This window comes from Anser anser (genome assembly GCF_964211835.1).
Source record: "Anser anser genome assembly, chromosome: 16".
Classification (NCBI taxonomy): Eukaryota; Metazoa; Chordata; class Aves; order Anseriformes; family Anatidae; genus Anser; species Anser anser.
In genome coordinates, this window is record NC_139737.1 from 8,627,424 (window position 1) to 8,645,599 (window position 18,176).

At 40.8% G+C, this 18,176-nt stretch overlaps 1 protein-coding gene across 9 annotated transcripts in view; it reads left to right on the forward strand.

The window, feature by feature from the left end:
- LOC310882529 (uncharacterized protein) overlaps nucleotides 1-18,176 on the forward strand; it is a gene marked incomplete at its 3' end in the record, with an annotated part of 172,510 nt that overhangs the window by 52,007 nt on the left and 102,327 nt on the right. For 2 of the 9 annotated variants that reach the window (XM_083801423.1, XM_083801424.1), the window contains exon 4: nucleotides 10,680-10,796. The exons of the other annotated variants lie outside the window; for them this stretch is intronic. In XM_083801423.1, coding sequence (XP_083657549.1) covers nucleotides 10,680-10,796 — 117 coding nt within the window. The remainder of the gene's footprint in view (nucleotides 1-10,679; nucleotides 10,797-18,176) is intronic. 9 annotated transcript variants of the gene reach the window in all.

The window sequence follows — 18,176 nt, forward strand, 5'->3', positions numbered from 1 at the left end:
TTTTGCAAATGGATTCTTAAATATTGGTGTGTTGATATCTATTAAAAAAGGTAATGGTCACAGTCCTCTTGTAGCTTTCATAGAAAAAAAACTTCTTATGGTTGGATTGTAGCTTTGCTGTGGCCAGATTTTTCACTGGTAAACCAAAATAGCTCTATGAACTTTAACAAAGCAATGTTTTCTTGTTCTAGCTGAGGATCTGCTTTAGTGATTTCTCCTTTTGATGTAAAATATTTCCAAAATGAAAGGCATGCTCCTGATCTGTTACAAAAATGTAATCAGGAATACTTACTAGCATAAATCTTGTTGGATCAGACTCTTAAAATGTGTATTTATTTTATGACATGCTGACTGAAGCATTTCATGGAAGATTTAGTTGATGGAGAGTGAGGCAAGAGGGGAGTGTTTGCTTTTGCGTGTTTATCTTCTCTTGTAGTGTACAATCCATTCATTACGTTTCCCAGTTGGGATGTGTAAAATACAGCTGCGAGTACCTGCTGCTTTACTTGACACTGAGCAAAGTGTTTTACCGAGCACAGAAAACTGAAGTGCTAGCTCATTCCCCTCCCTGATGCCATCATAATTATGCGATTGCGTAGGATGCTCTTGTACATTCTCACTGCTCTTTTATAACCCTTACATGGCCCCCTTCTCCCACATTTTGGCTGTGTATGCATCCCTTACAATTGAAGAAATGAGATTTCATCTCTAAATGGACGTTTTGAATGAAATATTTTGAAAAAAAAATATTTTGCAAAAAATAAACCCCCTGAGATTCGGGGGGTTTCTTATGTAGAGCAAAAATGAAGTGTTTTTTTCCAAAGTCTCAGCTACTGTAGAACTGATGGTTACACCTTTGCTGTCACAGTCCTCTGTGTAATCAGAATGTTCCCTTACCTGTTACCATACTTGTAGATCTTGTGTTTGTTTTCCCCTGTTTTGGTATCTCCCTAATCTAAAATAGAGAGCAGTACGACTGAAGAGTTTGGTGCAGAGGAGCCCAGAGAATGTCTGTTAAACTGCAGAGAAACCCAAATACTTTGTTAGGAGTGTGAACCAGGTAACAATAGGCTGCGTTCAGAGGAAAATAATGTCACTTGCAATTAAAATCATTTTATCTGCACTTGTGAAGCTTCCTAGAGTGCTTCATAGTTAACAGTAAAATTTAGCTTTTATGCGAGGAAGAAACTAAAGAGTTAATGATTAAGTAGAAAGCTGTAGCCATCAGGATCCTGACAGCTTAATTACTGTGCTGACAGCATTTGCTGTTTCAGTGCTCTGATGGTATTTTCATCTGTAAAGCCTGTACCGACTCACAGCAGCGGCTGGGACTCAGACACACCTTTTTAATGCACCTGCTGGCAGAGAGGATGTGTGTAGGTGGCTCGCTCAGGCAAAGCAGGCAGGCGGTGAGGAGCAGCAGGGTAAAGTACCTGTCAGACAGTCTGCCCCTGCCCCTGCGGGAGAGGGGATCGAGAAGGTGCTGGAGAGAAGAGAACAGAATAATTGGTAGTTGGTTTAGTTTTATCTGATGTTTATTTTGCAGTTAATCTAGAGCATCAGATGAGCTAATATCATAATAGCCTTTCTTCTAAGCATAAAGTGAACTTTGTGTTAGTTTAATTGTTAATATGTATGAATAAAACAGACTGCCAGTGTCTGATACCATCGCACACGGCCACCTTGTGCAGTTAAAAGGGATGCTCTTTTGTGAACGGGCTGCGGATGTTAAGACTTATCTTTTCCTTTCTGTGGTCTTTGGTGGCTCTTTGTCAGCAGTCAGTGTGCAACTTTGATGTATAAAAGGAGAGAGCAGGAAATAAAGGTGTGAGGGTATTTATAGTAGCCTGCCTGTAAGACTGCTGTCACACTTTTTGTTAAGAATGCAGCAGTGCTTTTCAGTGAGTGTAGCTGCAAGAAAGAAACGCTTTCACGGCTTTCCTAATCTCTCAGGCTCTGTCTAGTTTACCAAATACTTCAGACTGGCTGTCAGAAAGAACTAACAGCCCCTATTGTGGTTTCATTCACTAGCTTTCGTTGGCACAGTGAGAGCTAGTCGTTATTCACACCCCTTTGCAGGATCATTGTATCTGACTGAGGGTCTTCTATGTTTGCTGGGGAGTACTTCTGCTTGACTTTGAAATCCTAGTGGGTCTGTCTTCTGCTCAGGGTTTCCTAGCTCGGTAAATTACGGTCGGTCAGGATGTTGCATTTCAAGCTGTTAGGGGCAGAACACGTTGAAGTGGAGATGCCTGTAACACACAAGCTACCGACAGCCTCAGACTCACCCTACTGTTTTTGGCTCTGTTTGAGTGCCAGACGATGGGCTGAATGTATGATGTGGAAAGGATACGCTGTCTCCCTGGGTCGGAAACTGGATATGATTAGAAAATGCTGTGTTATCAAAGCTGTAATTTCCCACAAATAATTTTAACAAATGAAAGTGTCCTTCTGTAACTAAGCCTGAGTTAGCCCTAATTAGATTATAACTGCTGGTCATCCTTTACAATGCAGACCACATGTGTACCTAGGGGCAATATGTCATGCCCGTCACATGTTAATCCCGCAAAACACATGTTTTATTTCATCACTGTGTTCATATTTTGAAGTATACTAGTTGTTTGTATAAAGGGCAGAAAAGACAGTAAGACAGCATCCCTTAGCTTGCCACCAGAACTATTCATGTTGCCTATGCTGACGTTAATTAATGCATGATCGTTACGTAAAAATGCTACTATAAAAATCTGCCTTTAACCCCTGCCAGCTTTCCATCTCTCCAGGTACGGTCTTTTAGCTAAGCTTAATCAATACTCTAAGTCTGTCAATTTGTAATAGAAAATGGAAATTAATGTGTGGCAGATACCACTAAGAATAATAGCAATTGCAGCCCTGTATATCACAGCAAAATATTGCACGTGAATAAAGAATCCATTTGACTGAAGGCTCTGCATTTAGCAAAGCTGAATCTGTTGTAAAAAAATGCAAAGGGTATGTCACTTTTTGCAGATACGGTGCTTTAATTGCCCATCAGGAGTAATCTGACTTCTAGAAAATAAAGCAATTATTCTTTGTAGTGAAGGAATTGAATTGCTTTTGCTCAAGTGTGACCCAAGCAATGAAAGACCACAAATATTTTGAAGAGGTAAGAAGAAAAAACACATCCACATTCAGTAGTGCTAGGTGTATCTTACCTGAGTACAGACACAGTCAAGCCATTACCATTTGCTTTGGCTGTATTTAATGCACAGTGATTCAACTGTGTGGGAAAAATGAGTTAATGGCCATTCAGGAATACATCCATGCATTATAAACCTAATAAACACAGTATAGTGCACTTTATGTTCTAGATCCATTATTTTAAAATAGAAAATACAGGACCCCTGTAGGAAAGACAGGACTAATATCACTTCAGAGATCAAAAAAGAAAGTGTTGATGAGCTACATGTTAGAATAAACAGGAAAGAAGAGTTAAGGACAGCCTCCTGATACTTGGCAGGATTTGCTGCATTTCCATGTTTTAACCCAAGGAAAAGGTGCTTTTATTGTGCTGTGGGCTGTAGTGTACATTTGGCTTTAGGAATACTTTTGATGCTATCTCTCTCAGCATTCTTGTCAGAGACGGAGAAGGTTTGGGCTGGGTGAGTGGCTGTAAATGGACTGAAGGGCTGCACCGCAGGGCTCGAAGGATAACGACACTTCGTGGCTCAACACAGCTGGTGGGCAGCGAGGAGTGGAGGACCCCAGGGGCTGATACCGGGGACAGCATTATTTGAGAATTAGAAGTTCAGTACTTAGAAGAGCTAAATTCAGCTGCAGGGATAGGGTGACCTCATGCTGAAAATCAGCTGGATGAGTAGCTGCCCAGCTGAAAAGGAGCTGGGGATTATGGCGATGTCAAGCTGAATATGAACTAACAGAGCAAACAAGAGAAAACAAACCACATACTCGGCTCCTCTCAAAAGAGAGCAGACAGCAGATGGAGGGAAGTTACCACATCTCCCTGTGCAGTGCTGGTGAGGCTGTACCTCAAATGCAGCTCCTGTTTCGTGTCCCCCTCTTCCTGCCAGCTCTAAAGGGGTGTGCAGAAACTGGCCGTGGTCTGTCAGAAGGCTACTGACCTTGTGGGTCTGGCAGCGAGGAGGGTAGGGAGAGGGATCTCAAAGCTGTTTGAAACTGTTTGAAAGGGGATTACATAGATGGTAGAGGCAAACTGTCCTGTACAGGGAGACAATATAGCAAGACAAAGTGATCACAGAGTGTAGCTTGGGAGGTTCACGTTGGAGATGGAAAAGCCTCTTCATTGAGGCTGTCCTCAGGAGCAGATTAGCTAGAGAGGCTGTGGAATCTCTATCCTTGGAGGTTGTCAAGACTCAGTTAAACAAACCCCAGCCACCCTGATCTTGCGTTGATGATAGTACCGCTTTTAGCAGGAGATTGGAGTACATAACCCCCCGAGGTCCTTTGCAATTTGTTTATTTAGAAATATTACGTAGCCTAACTGTCCATCTACCACAGTTAAGAATTTCTTCCACTTCTAGTTCAGTGTACAATTATTACACGTAGAAAGAGTCAGATAACCAAACATTCATGCTCTTTGTAAGAAAATTCCCTTGTAAAATTGAGTAAATTTAGGTTTTATTGTGCACACAGAATGACAGCAGTAAGCAGTTCATCCTCAGACTACAACTGAGAGCTGTGTGAAGAAGACAGCCTAAATAACTGTTTAAGCACCAACAGAAAATACAGCAGTCCAGTCAGCCACAAAGCTCAGCATCCGTTAATCAGTGAAGGATACTGACTTGCTGGTATAATTGGCTGAAAATCTGAGTCAGTACAAGATTTAGGATTTTGCAATCCTTTCCTGCTGAAAACCAGGATTTTCCAACATTGTATATTAATACGTCATTTATAGCACTCCCCCCCCGCCAAACACTAAGGGATTAACATAATCTTTATTGCCATGTGGCATTTTTGGGCCTTACATCATTTTTCCTGAAAACAACCTAATGATGGTTCAACATGCATGATTTAGTAACTGACCTGGTACATCGCCCAGACTGGAAGATGTCAAGTGTCTGCTCAGCTACCCCGAGTTTTTGGCGAGCGTTCTCTCAGCGGTGCATAATAGCTGATGCAGTATTGCCATCCGCATCTTGAGCTCCCGCATGTAATTGCTCAGACAAACAGGAAAAAGGCCATTATCTGCATGGATACACCAGTCCAAAATCTATATCAGTTACTGGGGCAAACATGGCCTGGTCTTATTGTAAATGTATAGTAAGTGGTAACTGCACTGAATTAGGAGTGACTCAAGATCAAGAATATTATTAAGATAGAGGGCTCGATTAGGCTCAGTCGGTGAGGACAGAACAAGATCCAGTGAAATCTAAAATTGAAAAGGAAATAGGTACAGATGTCTCTGTATTAAAGGAAAACGTGGCAGTAAAAATGGAAGTTCCAGTGTGATCTCTGTGATGTCTGTGGCACTACATAAAGGATAACTTGTGTGGTTATTTAAGCTACAGATCCCACTCCCATTAAAATTGGGCTTGTAACTTCAGAAGAAGTGGGAGGCAGTCACATGTGAGTAAATTAAACATGAAGGAGGAAGTGGGGATAGTTAAGGGTTTGGTAGTTCCAGATGAAGTCCGTGCAAGTAAACTATTTGGGTATCTTCCAATCCTAGTATTGAAGCAGTAAGTTCTCGTAAATTGGATTAAATAGAATAAAAGCAAAACCAGTTACAGGAGTGGAGAAAAAACACTAGCTTAATTTTGTATGATACTTAGCATAACATTAATGACCTTAACCGTAGAGTTACCAACAGATGAATATGAACAAGGATAAAGATCTTAATAAGCACAGATTATAAACTGAGGATTAACTACTCTAAGAAAGCTGTGGCAGATCTCTCTGTACAGTAACATAGAACTAGTTAAGAAAAAGCGTTCCGGGAATTACATGAGGAATAATCCATAGAGACATCAGGAGATTAACTGTGATCTAACACAGCAGTTGCCAAACAAGAGGCGAATCATCACATCCCCCCACCCGGACACTCCTGGTGCCTGCAGCCCACGCTGCTGCCTGCCTGCTTGTGTCCGCTGTGCTCGGGACAGAGGTGGGATGGTGGCAGAGCCTGGGGGGGAGAGGTGGTAGAAGCACAGCCCAACTTCTCACCTCTCTGTCCGAAAGGAGAAGTGTCTCTGTCTCTCCAACAATTCCCAAGACCCCAGGCGTCTTTCTTCCACTCTCATCTTTCCTTCTCCTGGTGATTTTCAGGTGAGAGAGCATTAGGCCACTGCTGTCACATTCTCCACCCCACCAGGTGCCCTCTACTCCCTCCAAGCAAGTGCATGTGGATGGTCCCCATCTGAGGGCTGCCCCGGCGCTGGCCCAGGAGCACTCGGTAGCACATCCCCAACCTGGATGCGTGCCGTGGCTCTGGGGCAGAGGCACACACTTGTACGGGCTGGGGCTGGGCTTGTGCGGGATGTGGAGACAGACAGATGCAGCCCAAGAAGTTTGCAGTCTGCTTTCCTTCCACCAATGTTTTTCTGTAATTAACAAAACCTCTGAGAGACGATGTGCTTTTAGCTTCACTCCTACTTCTGTCTTTTATTAGATAATTTGAGGGAGCCAAATTTATTCTCTAAGTCTACCTGCCACTTGGTGTATGTCAAGATCCTGACAAAGCCATAACACAGCAGTGTCTCGTGGTGACAGTAGTGTTGTGTATGTCCAAATCTTCACCTTATCTTTAAGCTTTGCTAATTCCTGCGACATGAAGTATCCGTGGCACACAGCTTCCCATGGTGATTTAAAAGGACATCAAACAAAACATTCGGTGTTCCAAAAGAACTTAACAATGAAGCTAGTTCAATTCTGGATCAACAAAAGTTCTCAGTACAAAATTAACCTGGTAAAGTCTGATTCTTGCAGTATATGGCAAGATTCCACCCTAATCAGGGCAGCGCCAAAACAAATAAACAATCATACGTGGTGCATAAAGTGAATATAGTTGAAGTGTTTTACTATGAAAGATTATTTGCCCAGGTGTTCTAAGTGTTACACATTGGTTTTCATAACTGCTGACAGATATGTCAGTGGGGAAGGTTCAGTTATCTGTACGTGCCTTGTTAGGAATCAGTTAATGAAAGAGAAAATCCCACAGACTGTGGCCCTGATTCAGGAAAGTAATGAAGTGTGTACTTAGCTGCTTGGGACAGCAGTACATCATGTGCTTAATTTTAAGAATGCAGTTATATATAATTCATTTCAGTGAGATTTAAGCACATAGTAAATACTTACATGCTGTCTTAAACCTTTGAGTTAACCCCAAATTAGAAATTATCTTTGTCCATGTTGAATCCATTTCAATTTTCTTTTCATAAACTCTTAGGCAAACAAAATAGGTTCCTTTGGGGCAAGTGAATGTCAGGAATGCCTTTTATCACAACGGGATTTTTATTTTTTAGTAAAATCGTGTTTGTTTTGTGTTAGAGTTCTGGGATAAGAAAGCTGTAGCAGCTAGAATGATGTTATAGCTGGGGAAAGAAGAAGAAGCAATTCGGTGAAATTAAGTATCTAATAAAAGAGGTTGACCATCAGTCCTAACAGAGCTCCTGCCATATAATGTACTATCTTTGGATAGGCAAGATACAGTTTTTGTTTGTTTGTTTTGTTTGTTTTAAATATTTCATATAGCAGTGACTTTTTGGCATTGGCATCAGTAATGCCAACATGTCAGATTGTCTTTTTATTATTACAAACCACCTTTATGCTTCAGGTTACATCCTTATATGTAAACTGCTGTGACTGTTTTGTATTCCAACATTATATGCTTCAAATTTTTTTAGCGAGCATGTCTGATTTCATGCGTTCGGAAAAGTTTTCCTTCTAGCCTATGTTCTTTCACCTGAAATGTCTAAGTTTAGACTTCACTTCATGTGGGCACTTAAATGTGAATTCGTGCTTGGAATCAAAGCTAGCTTACATATGCAGATTTAGTTGATTTTCAAGTGCTTTTTAGCATCAGCTGTAGAACTCATTTTCAATAATTTATTTTTTATTTGCATTGGTACAGTACAAAATTATGGTAGGTCTTTTAATGGTGTGTCTTCTGTCACAGAGAAGGAAAAAAAAATTAGCCATACCTGGATGCTCTGGGCCATTTTAGTGGAAGTCTACCGGTCAGCTTCAAGAGCAAAGGAAAAGGAAAAGCATGACAGAAAGCTGTAAAAAGCCCGCACGGCCTCGTGGCCTGTCTTCCACTCAGCTCCGTCAGAAACCTGCTGCAGTTTCTGCATCGTCTTTGAAACCAGCAGCAGTAATCAGCAGTTGTAAAGAAAAGAAATCAAATCTGAGGACTCTGATCGTGATGCAAAGTCCTGGTGTCGGTAATGAACAGAACGGAGAGTTTGTGCCCTGCCAGGGGGCAGAGGAGCCAGGCTCTTCCACCTGCAGCCCCCAGCCACCACAGGCCCCGTGAGGGCCCCGCGACTTACCCTGGCATTGCGGCCGCGCTTTGAGCTTGCTGCCAAGTGGCCCAGAGCTAGCTAGAACAAAAGAAATCCCCAAAGGCCACGTTATGTTAGAATAGGAATTAACATCCTTAACCTTTTAAATGAAGAGAACTCCAAATAATTCGTTGAGACAGAACAGAAAGAAAAAGAGCTTGTAAACAAGTCCCCCCGACCAGTGGCTGGGCACGGCCCCTCCGGGCTCTTCCCAGCGCGCCGAGGCCTGGTCCTTGCTCAATCGCCTCGCTCTGCGCCGCTGTCACGTTGAGCCGCGGGCTCCTTGCTCCTCGCTGGGGCTGTCTCGCTCCCATTTGTCTGTCGTGGTCTTTCTTCTGGTCTGGAGGCTTCTTTCCCAGGGCAGATTGCTGTTCAAGGGAAGAAGCAATTTCTCACTCCCTCCGCAGGATTTCTTCAGACCCGAGCCTTGCTTTTTTAAAGGAAAAGAACACACGAACGGGAACAAATCAAGCAGATACTGGCTGTCAGAGCAGTCCGTAACAAACTAAAACAAAATGGCATTTAAATGATTTCTCCAAAGTCACACTGAGTGTTTATGGCATAAACAGGATTAAACCCCATATCCCTTGACTTTTTTATGTGTATGCTTCCTCTCTGAATAATGCCTCACTCTTGCCCGGAGTGCTGGGGGGTGAAAAGATTCTTTTCACATTCTGTTTTCATATGGGAACTCTGTAGGAATTATTCATGGGGTTGTCTGTGACACTCCACAGTGCGCATGGTGTGTCATAAAGGAGAATATAATATAAATGAAGGAAAATGTAGCACTTCAATACTTTCCTAATTGCCTTGACATTATTCTGTACAAAACGAAAACATTCACGGTACAAACACCTTGCTTTGGTGAGAGTGGCAAACCTTGGGAAGTGTGAGCTTGTTTTTATTGGGCAAGAGAAAGGGAAGCTTATGTGTGTTGGACTGCAAAATGCTGTTTGGGATAAACTCTGTCCAATGCCTGTTGCTGTAGGGAGAGCAGCTCTTCTGCTGGGCTACCAGAGGTGCAGAAAAGCAAAATCTTTTTAGCATTAAGATTACCAAGTTGTGCTCTGATGCCAGTGAGTCCCTAGTTGATTTAGGGAGGATCTGTCCTCAGCAGGTTCGTTGTTGTTCAGAACTGAGTAGGAGACAATTTGCTTTATATCCAAAGTACTGGGAGAGGAAACAGGGCTGGAGAGGTGAAGAGACTCGTCCACTTGTGCTCAGTGGTACAAGCAAGCATAAGCCTACATATCTTCCAACTTCCACACTGGTATGCAATCTGCTACAATGCATCACTTTTTCCTAAACCAGTATTGTTTATAGTAAAAATATGAAACCTAAGAAGCTTGAAATGCCAAGAGCTAGGATACTGTGGTTAACTCTAACCTTCTACCTCTGTCTGTGGCCCACATTTCAAAGTCCTGTTGTAAAAGTGCTCAAGCTCCCAAGTAAATTGTCAAAACTGAAACTACTGAAGTATTCCCTTCTCATTTCAGGACAGACATCCCCTCCTGTGACTTCCTAGACAAAGGCAATCTAGGCTGATCCACTTCTTTTACATAGCCCAGAGGCCTGATGAGGGGTAATGAAGTGTAACACCTTCCTTGGTTATAGCAATGTGTTGGGTAGGGTGGTAGCTCCTAAGTAACTCCATTTTTAACAACAAACTGTCTTGAGTGGTCAGATTCTGTATTAGGTAACTCAGGCTATTAGACTTTTGCTAACGTAAGTAAATACACAACTAATCACTTTTTAAACACAATTAATACACAATCCCTTTCATTTCCTCTTCTAGTTTTTCTCAGAAAATAAAAAAAGAATGCCTAGTCCTGTTGTCTGTAATCCTGATAATGTGTGTAAACTCTTGCCATGATGCCATGAGCAATGTACGAGCTATCTCATCACTTCCCGTTTCCTATTGCTTTTACTCACCCAGTAGGAGCAGAAGCAACTGTATCAGTGGGAACAGCTTGCAATTCCATTGCCATTTTTTATCCAGGACACTTTTATTTTGCCTCAGTAAAGTACCTACTGCATTTAAATCTATATTTAGTTTCTTAGAAAGAGAAACATAGTCACACAAATGCCATATGTGGTAGATGCCGAAATGCATATTCTAAACCAGTGATTGGTTTGTAAGTTGGTTTTTTTTTTTTGTAGTCAGCAGAAGCAAAGCTGCATTATCCTACTGTGATTATCCTGGTGAAGCTATGGACATCATGGGATCACATGATGCCATGTGGCCAAAAATTACAGGAACTGTAATTCATCATCAAGGTGAGGACAGCTTTCAGGGAGATACCACAACATCCTGTCGCTTTGGAAATTCTAGCTACATAGCTGGGAAGCTACAACTTGCTTAACTTGTGTTTTTAATTTTGTCTCCCAGATGTGTGGTTCCAGATGTAGAGGGCTAGCACGCAAATCTCAGCTTTAGTCCCATAGTAACTCAGGAAATTTTGATTTTGATGTATGTAATATCAACCTGTGACCTTGCATGTTAGAAACACGGAGCATTTTCCATTTGTGGTGAAATAACTTTATTTCTGAATATAAAGGAGAATTTTAGAAAAAGGAGAATTTCATTTTAATAGCACATGAGATGTAATGTTTCCTTTTACGATATGATACATAAAAAACAATTTGAGAAAAAATGCACTGTAGTTTTTCAATGCGCTGGTAAAAAATACACCACCAGCAATGTCAGAGTGAATGGTTGTTTTACGTGACAGGTTATAGTTATCCAGTGTATTAGTTCTGTAATCAAATCTAATCCCAGTGGATCAGAGCCAAGTAACAACCAAGCTACTAAAATAAGACTCGTAAGAAGCACAGACCAAATGAATCATGGTCTGTACTAGTAGAGTGGTGGATCGTGTTCAATGACAGAAAAGAAGATAGTCACAAAAAGTTTCATAACTACATAATAATAATTTCAAAATGGAACTATCTTCACTGAAATGAATGTTACACATAAAATATGACAACTAGAATACAAAATTCTCGGGATATATTGTGCTTAATAAATAACCTCAGAACAATGACATTGGAGCATAATAAACACCCTCCTGGGCCAGTCCAATGGTTTGGAGAAGGAGATGATTTTTAGAGGAAGCCATGAGCCTGGCCACTTTCTGATTCCATTTCCCATTTCTTCATTCTGAAGTCCATTTCCTTGATTTTTCCAGGGCATCTAGAACTGCTGTTTTAGCGAGGGTAGAGAGAACATCTCTGTTTAGTGTCTGTTAATGGTCCTGCTGTCCCTGAATTTGTCTAACCCTTTCTCATGCCTGCTGATACTGTCTAGTTCTGCAATTTCTTTTGGCATTGAGTTCCAGAAATTCACTACCTGCTGTACGAAGAAGTAGTTTTTTAATTGACCTGTTTTAATTTTCAAGCGTCTCTCAGCTCTTTTATTTTGAGATTTGGTGAAAAATAGCTATATATTGAGCTTTTCCACCATGTAACTGATTTTGTAATCAGTAATTTGTAATCAAGGGTTAGCATATCCCCCCTCAGTCTTCTCTAAACTGAAGGATTTCAACTTTTTTAGACTATCGTCAAAGGATAAACAAGTTCGTCTAACTCGTAAGCAGATGGACAGTTTGACATACACATGGATTAAATGTTAGTCCAAAGTTAAACAACAGAGGTGGAACGGGGGTAAGTTCTTGGCACAAGTGAAATGTGTGAGAACTTCAACATTTGACCTGGGATCAGGATTCTGCCTTAGTAGTCGTATGGCTTAGGATGTTCTCTATCCAATAAGTAACATATCCTGTGATGATATATTTCATCTGAATCTTCTGAACAGGTGAAACTAACTTTGCATTGAAACTATCTTTACATTATTTGAAGTAAGGCCACTGTTCTGCTTTGAAAACTGACATACGGCACTGCTTAGTGAATTAGCCAGCAGCAAAGTTATCAGAATGTACAAGTTTATTCTTTACTGTTGATTTTGAGTGATGTAAGCAACCCTTTTATATCCCATTTCTTGGATGGGAAGATCTTTATAAAGACCCTTGGGCAAAAGATGCCAAATAAGCATTCATATATACACACACAAACATGATGTATTTCATTACTGACGTTGATCAAAACTCTTTTGGCTTTCATTATATACATCAAGAGTTGTGTATGTGTTAAGAGGAAAAATGAACTACGCCTTCATTCAGCATCTGGATGTTGTCTTGTTGGATAGTATAAATGAACTCTAAATTACAATGATATGTAAAGAAATTATTGGGTAGTCTGGGTAACAAAAGGATAGTCAGGATAACATAAATGTCAACTGAGTACTGCTGCACAGAGAGAATTATCCACAGGCTTATCTATTTCTACAGCAAAATTGCCCATCTCCTTACGAGAGCTTGATTTTTAATTGGTCTGGTTCCCTCTCTCTCCTGGAGTTTATAGTTTTGAAAAGCTACTGAACTATTTTTTCGAAGGAATATTTTGTTTGGGTTTTTGTTTGTGTCTTGGAAAGAAAACAAAGTGTAGGAATCTTGTAAGAGACAAAGACAATGGTCAACAGTGTCCCAGTGCAAACAATTGTGCCTCCTGGACCAGATTCAGAAGGCAGTTTGTATTCAAAATATCCATCCAGTAGGAGACCTGCACATTAGACAGCCATAGATCAAGACCATTTATCAGCATGGCAAATGAGCTGTCACTGTTTGGAGCAAAGAACTCAGCTCTTGTGAAGGTGAATACCAAAAATTGCCTTTTGTAGCCATAGGTTTTGCAGCCAAGTCCATGCCATTTACATGAAGATAATCCTGGCGATGCAAGTTCAGCACTGTCCACAGACTTGAGCTTAACTTAAATCTTGCCTTAGAAACCCTGAAATACTTTGACAGCGCTCAGCTTCTTCATGGCTGCTCAGATAAATAGGTAGTCTTTACCTTGTACTCTGATTGCAGTGTGAAAGCTGGTGCTCGGATTCTAAAGATTGTTCCTTTTAATTTTCTAAGTCTTAATGAGGGAGGCAGGATGTAGAGTGAGACAGGCATTGTCATCTATCCTGAAGACAACGATGAGTCAACTATGTGATGAAGAGCTCGGGAAGCAGGAGAAATTTCTAACTGCCCCATTTACATTTTCATTTGTTCTTTGTACACATATTGGCTATATAAGGTGCCAGAAACTCCTCTGGAGAAGACCACACTAGAAATGATTGGGTGTTGCATGCTTCTGGGTGATGGGCATCATCAAAATTTGTCACTGACTCTCTGGTCAGTTATCCAGAGTTATCATTATCACAAGACAGCTGTGGCATACAAAGAGTAAGTCAGTTAAAAAAAAAAAAAAAAAGAAAAAAAAGCCTTTCCATCTTACTAGTGCTCATGTTCTGAATGTAGAAGCACCTGCCCCTCCTTTTTCCTAGCACAATATAATTGGACTTTGTTTATGGATGAATAAAGGGCTTCATTGTAAAGATTGATAGGCTCTAATTGGGAAAAATTTGGCAAAGATTATTTGTCAGTTTTATGGAATAACACTACTTGTCATGCTTTTACCTCCAGGAACTGGAGGGAAGCCAAGGGAGATTGTTCTTGTTCTAACTTTTCATGAAGAGCCTCTTTTCATAACACACAAAAAAAGAGTCAGAGGAAAAAAAATAGAAAGAAACTCCCTCAAACAACATAATTTAAACACACAGGATCAGGAAATGAGTGGCCAAAGAGCCAGGCTGTCACCTTAAGTAACACAGTTGTGTATGGACTTACAAAGCTCTTAGTCCACCCCAGAAAAATCAAAATTATTCTGTGTTAATAATACTGTTATTTAAACACAGTGTCTAGTTCTGGTGGTCTTACTCAAAACAGTATGCAAAAATCCTGAAGGGAAATTGAAAAGACAAAAACAGTCCAGCAATTGGTAAACAAGTTTTGGTTCAATTCATTTCGAAGAAAGGATTTTAGAAATTACTTGACTACCCTGTGTAGATACCTGCAGATGAAAGACATTCAATAATTAGGACATTTCAGTCATGCAGACAAAAACATAACGATATTCTGTGCTAGAAACAAAAGTTAAAAAAAAAAAAAGTATCTCTCAAATTAGTAATATAGAACTTGCTAGCAGTGAAAGTAATTAAATGATGTAATTGTTTATCAGGGGCAGCAGTGTCTTCACCAGTTATTGAATGTTTAATACGAGATTAGATATCTTTCAAGAATATGTGCTTTGGTTTAGGCTTAAGAAGAATTACAGCCTCTGTATTGAGGTCAAATTAGGGGATCATAATATCCCCTTCTGGCTCTTACAACCTTTGAACCTATAAATCTACTTCAGAGAAACTTCTGTTGGGCTGGAGGCTGACGTGCTGGATGGCTGGGAGTTCCAGCATATCCTCTGAATCTGATCACCTCTGATGCTTCTGTACCTGAAGGAGAATTTGATACTGTGATGTGGACACTTGATAGGATAGACTACATGCCAACCTGAGGAATTTGTCTACCTTCTGATGTCGTAGTGGTGTTTATAGCAAGCTAGTGACTTCATTGTCTCTCGGTGCAAGAATTAAGCAGGGGGAAAATCAGCTTAGCTGATTCTGTATTTAAAATGCTATCTTTTTCCATAGCCATAGGTTTTTACCTCAGTATGTAAACAGCTAAATAGCCACACACGGAGTGCAAGATCTGAGATGTGATGGAGGTGTTACAAGATACAGATATCAGGTAAAAGTGAGATAAGTCACAAAGTCACGAAGAATTATATCTAAAATCACTGTTCTCTTCCCTTCTCATGTATCACCTAGTGATGTAAAAACGATTTGTTAATCTCCAGAAACAGGCAGCTCTTTAGGATTGTATCATATGACTCTATCTTCGTCTGAGAATATTCACATAGTGGTCCACTTCAAATTATAGTTTTCCTTTAAAATGGCACAGAATATCACACTGCCTTTGAGATGGACTTTCATACAGTTGTGATTCAACCAAACCTGGATGACAAGGTTCCCCTAAGGAAACGGGAAAGTTTTCCATTCCTTGTTCTCTGACTTAAAACCCATTCTGAATCCATAAAAGAGAGAATAGTTTGACCCAGTATGGCGGTGATGTATTCTGCACCCAGATGTGTGGACTTCATGTCCAGATGCCATCTGTAGTGTTCTGAATCCTTCTCATTCCCAGAATCATGGATAGGAAAGTAGCCTTCCTCTCCTGTCTGTTTGTATATTGAGCTTTCGTGTTAATGTTCTGAGAAATGGTCTCTCAACATTTTTCTTCCGTATAAACTCCTGCTTATGAAATTGAGAATCAACATAAATAGCTTATTGTTGCTTAAATGCACTCGTACTTTTCAGGTGAGATGACTTCATGGGATGTTCAGAATACGTCTTGACCTCCAGTTGGCCTAGCGTGAAGTAACATTTGCATGATGATGTCCAGCCTTTCGCAGGCAGAAGGAACATATCTTTACATACATTCTTCACATCCATATCTTTTGTTTTATCGGTCAATGTCATAGCAGTGGAATGTGGGAAATCTGCTATTTCTCAACCATTTTGGAGGAGGCTAGACTAAAATGCTAAGTGTCTCCTTTTATGAAGGACAAAATGAGGCTCTGGTTATATTATGCTTGATTAATATTTTCCTAATTATTCCCATTAGCCTTTCTCTGTGTAATAACAACTCTGCAACGAAGTTATGAGTCTGAGACTTGTGTACTCGTAGAACAGCCATTGGGCAGGCATAGCATATGCTCTGTGTTACATGTGTGCTGTTCTGTGCTTAGTTTTACTTGGGATTCCCTGATTTTGTTTAGCTGAGATACTTTGTCCATGCATGAAGTCAGAATTAGCTGTTTGTCTGCTTACTTGGGTCTGTGATCACTGCCTATATTCTTGCACGTTTGTTGAACTCTGATTTTGTAGCACATTCAGCCTGTGTTTTTTCAGACTTTGTGCTATCAGTCTCTCTTGCTGCAGATTTCATAACAATAAATTTCTCAGCAAAACTAATCAGCAGAGACCCAGATCTTCAAGGATCAGTGGGAAAGGGGGTGCTATCCCAAACTTGTCTTCACCCTTAGAATGCTCTTCTTGCTCCCGAAAATACATAGCCTTGCCCATATTTCTTCCATGGTCTAGTAAAGAGATCTTCGGAAGTAGATACTGGTCTGAAATACCAGAAAAACAACAACCTAATGCTGCCTATTTTATATCATTTAACTTATTTTAACATTAGTGAGAAGTGAGAGCTGGAAAGCCAAGCAGATTGTGCTGTAGTCAGAGGAGTGGATGTTATATTGGTAGTCAGTGCCCCTGGCAAGATCTCTTGTGCTGGGTGCTGAACAACCAAATGCAGAAAAGAGACAATCTGTGCCATGAGGGCTTCTAAATACAGCAAAGAAGAGGGCACAAAAAATTCCTAGGTGCTCTTCTGTGTTACATCTATAAGAAAACTGTAGGTCTTGAGTTAACCAAAAGATAGGAAAAGAAGGAATGAAAACAGAAGACAAGGAAAGAACAGGAGAGGGCAGTGGTGGCATTTTCCCTAACAGGAGGAGATCCTGAGATCAAGCTGGAGTCAAATGCTGTACCCAAACTGGCAAATCAGTGCTTGCAGTGTTGATGAGAAGCTATTCTGAAGAATTATCCCTGATGTTATAAGACCTGTGAGTAGTGATGTTTTCTAGTGTTCACCTCCCACTGTCCCAAACGATTCCATGTTTCATACTTGCTAAGCAAACCACCCGTACTTCTAAAATTATAGATGATTAATAATAGTAATTGCTAACAATATGAGATATCTTGACATCTTAGTAGTGCACAGAAAAAAATGAGTCTTTAGCTTCTCATTCCTTGAACTGGAAGAAAGATCAGAAGGGAAGAAAATTGCAAAGAAAAGGAAGACCAGGAAGTGTTACTGCTGAGGAATAGAAGGCACAATGAAACGGGGCTAGAAGAGCTGATGTTCTGTGGAATCCCTGTTCTGGAGTTAGGGCACTGCGCTGGGGTGGTGTCTGTTTTGCTCTCTGGGGACACTTCGGTTGTATTCCAGAAACTGACGTTCTTTATAGTTTTGAACCCACATTTTAAGAGAGGCTTTAATCAATCACTTGTGAGGAGGTCATGTGAACTATTGTTTGTAAATAACTGAAACACGAAAAAATGTGACTGTGTGCTGCATTGGGAAGCGTATCCTTGCCCACCAGTGAGAACGGAGAGAGAAGGGCACAGTCAGGAGAGCTCCATCCGCCACAAAGCTCCTGAGACACCTCTACTGGGTTGGACTGGATTGTGGTCTTTTCTGATCGGGTTCTTGCTGCCAGGAGTTGAGTCTATTTCCAGTTGTGAAGAAGCACAGGAGCAAACACTGCATGACTGGGAATTGCTGTTTGCAGTCCAGGAAGGGAGGCAGGCTCTAATGAAGATGGTCATGCCGGCGCTGGGCAAATACTGCTTGAAAAGAAGCCCCTGTCTCAAGAGCTTACATTTCAAACGAAAAGGAACAAACACATGTTAGAACAAATATATGCTAGCTTTCCAAACAAGATGACACAAGTGAGATTCTAAAAACAGGCAAAAGATTTTGTTCTCTGAAAAAGCAGAAGGAAAACTGGCTAGCTAATCCCAGCAGAGGGAGACTGCAGAGGGGGGACGGAGGGAATGGAGAACATTCCAGCCCATTTGTTGATGACTAA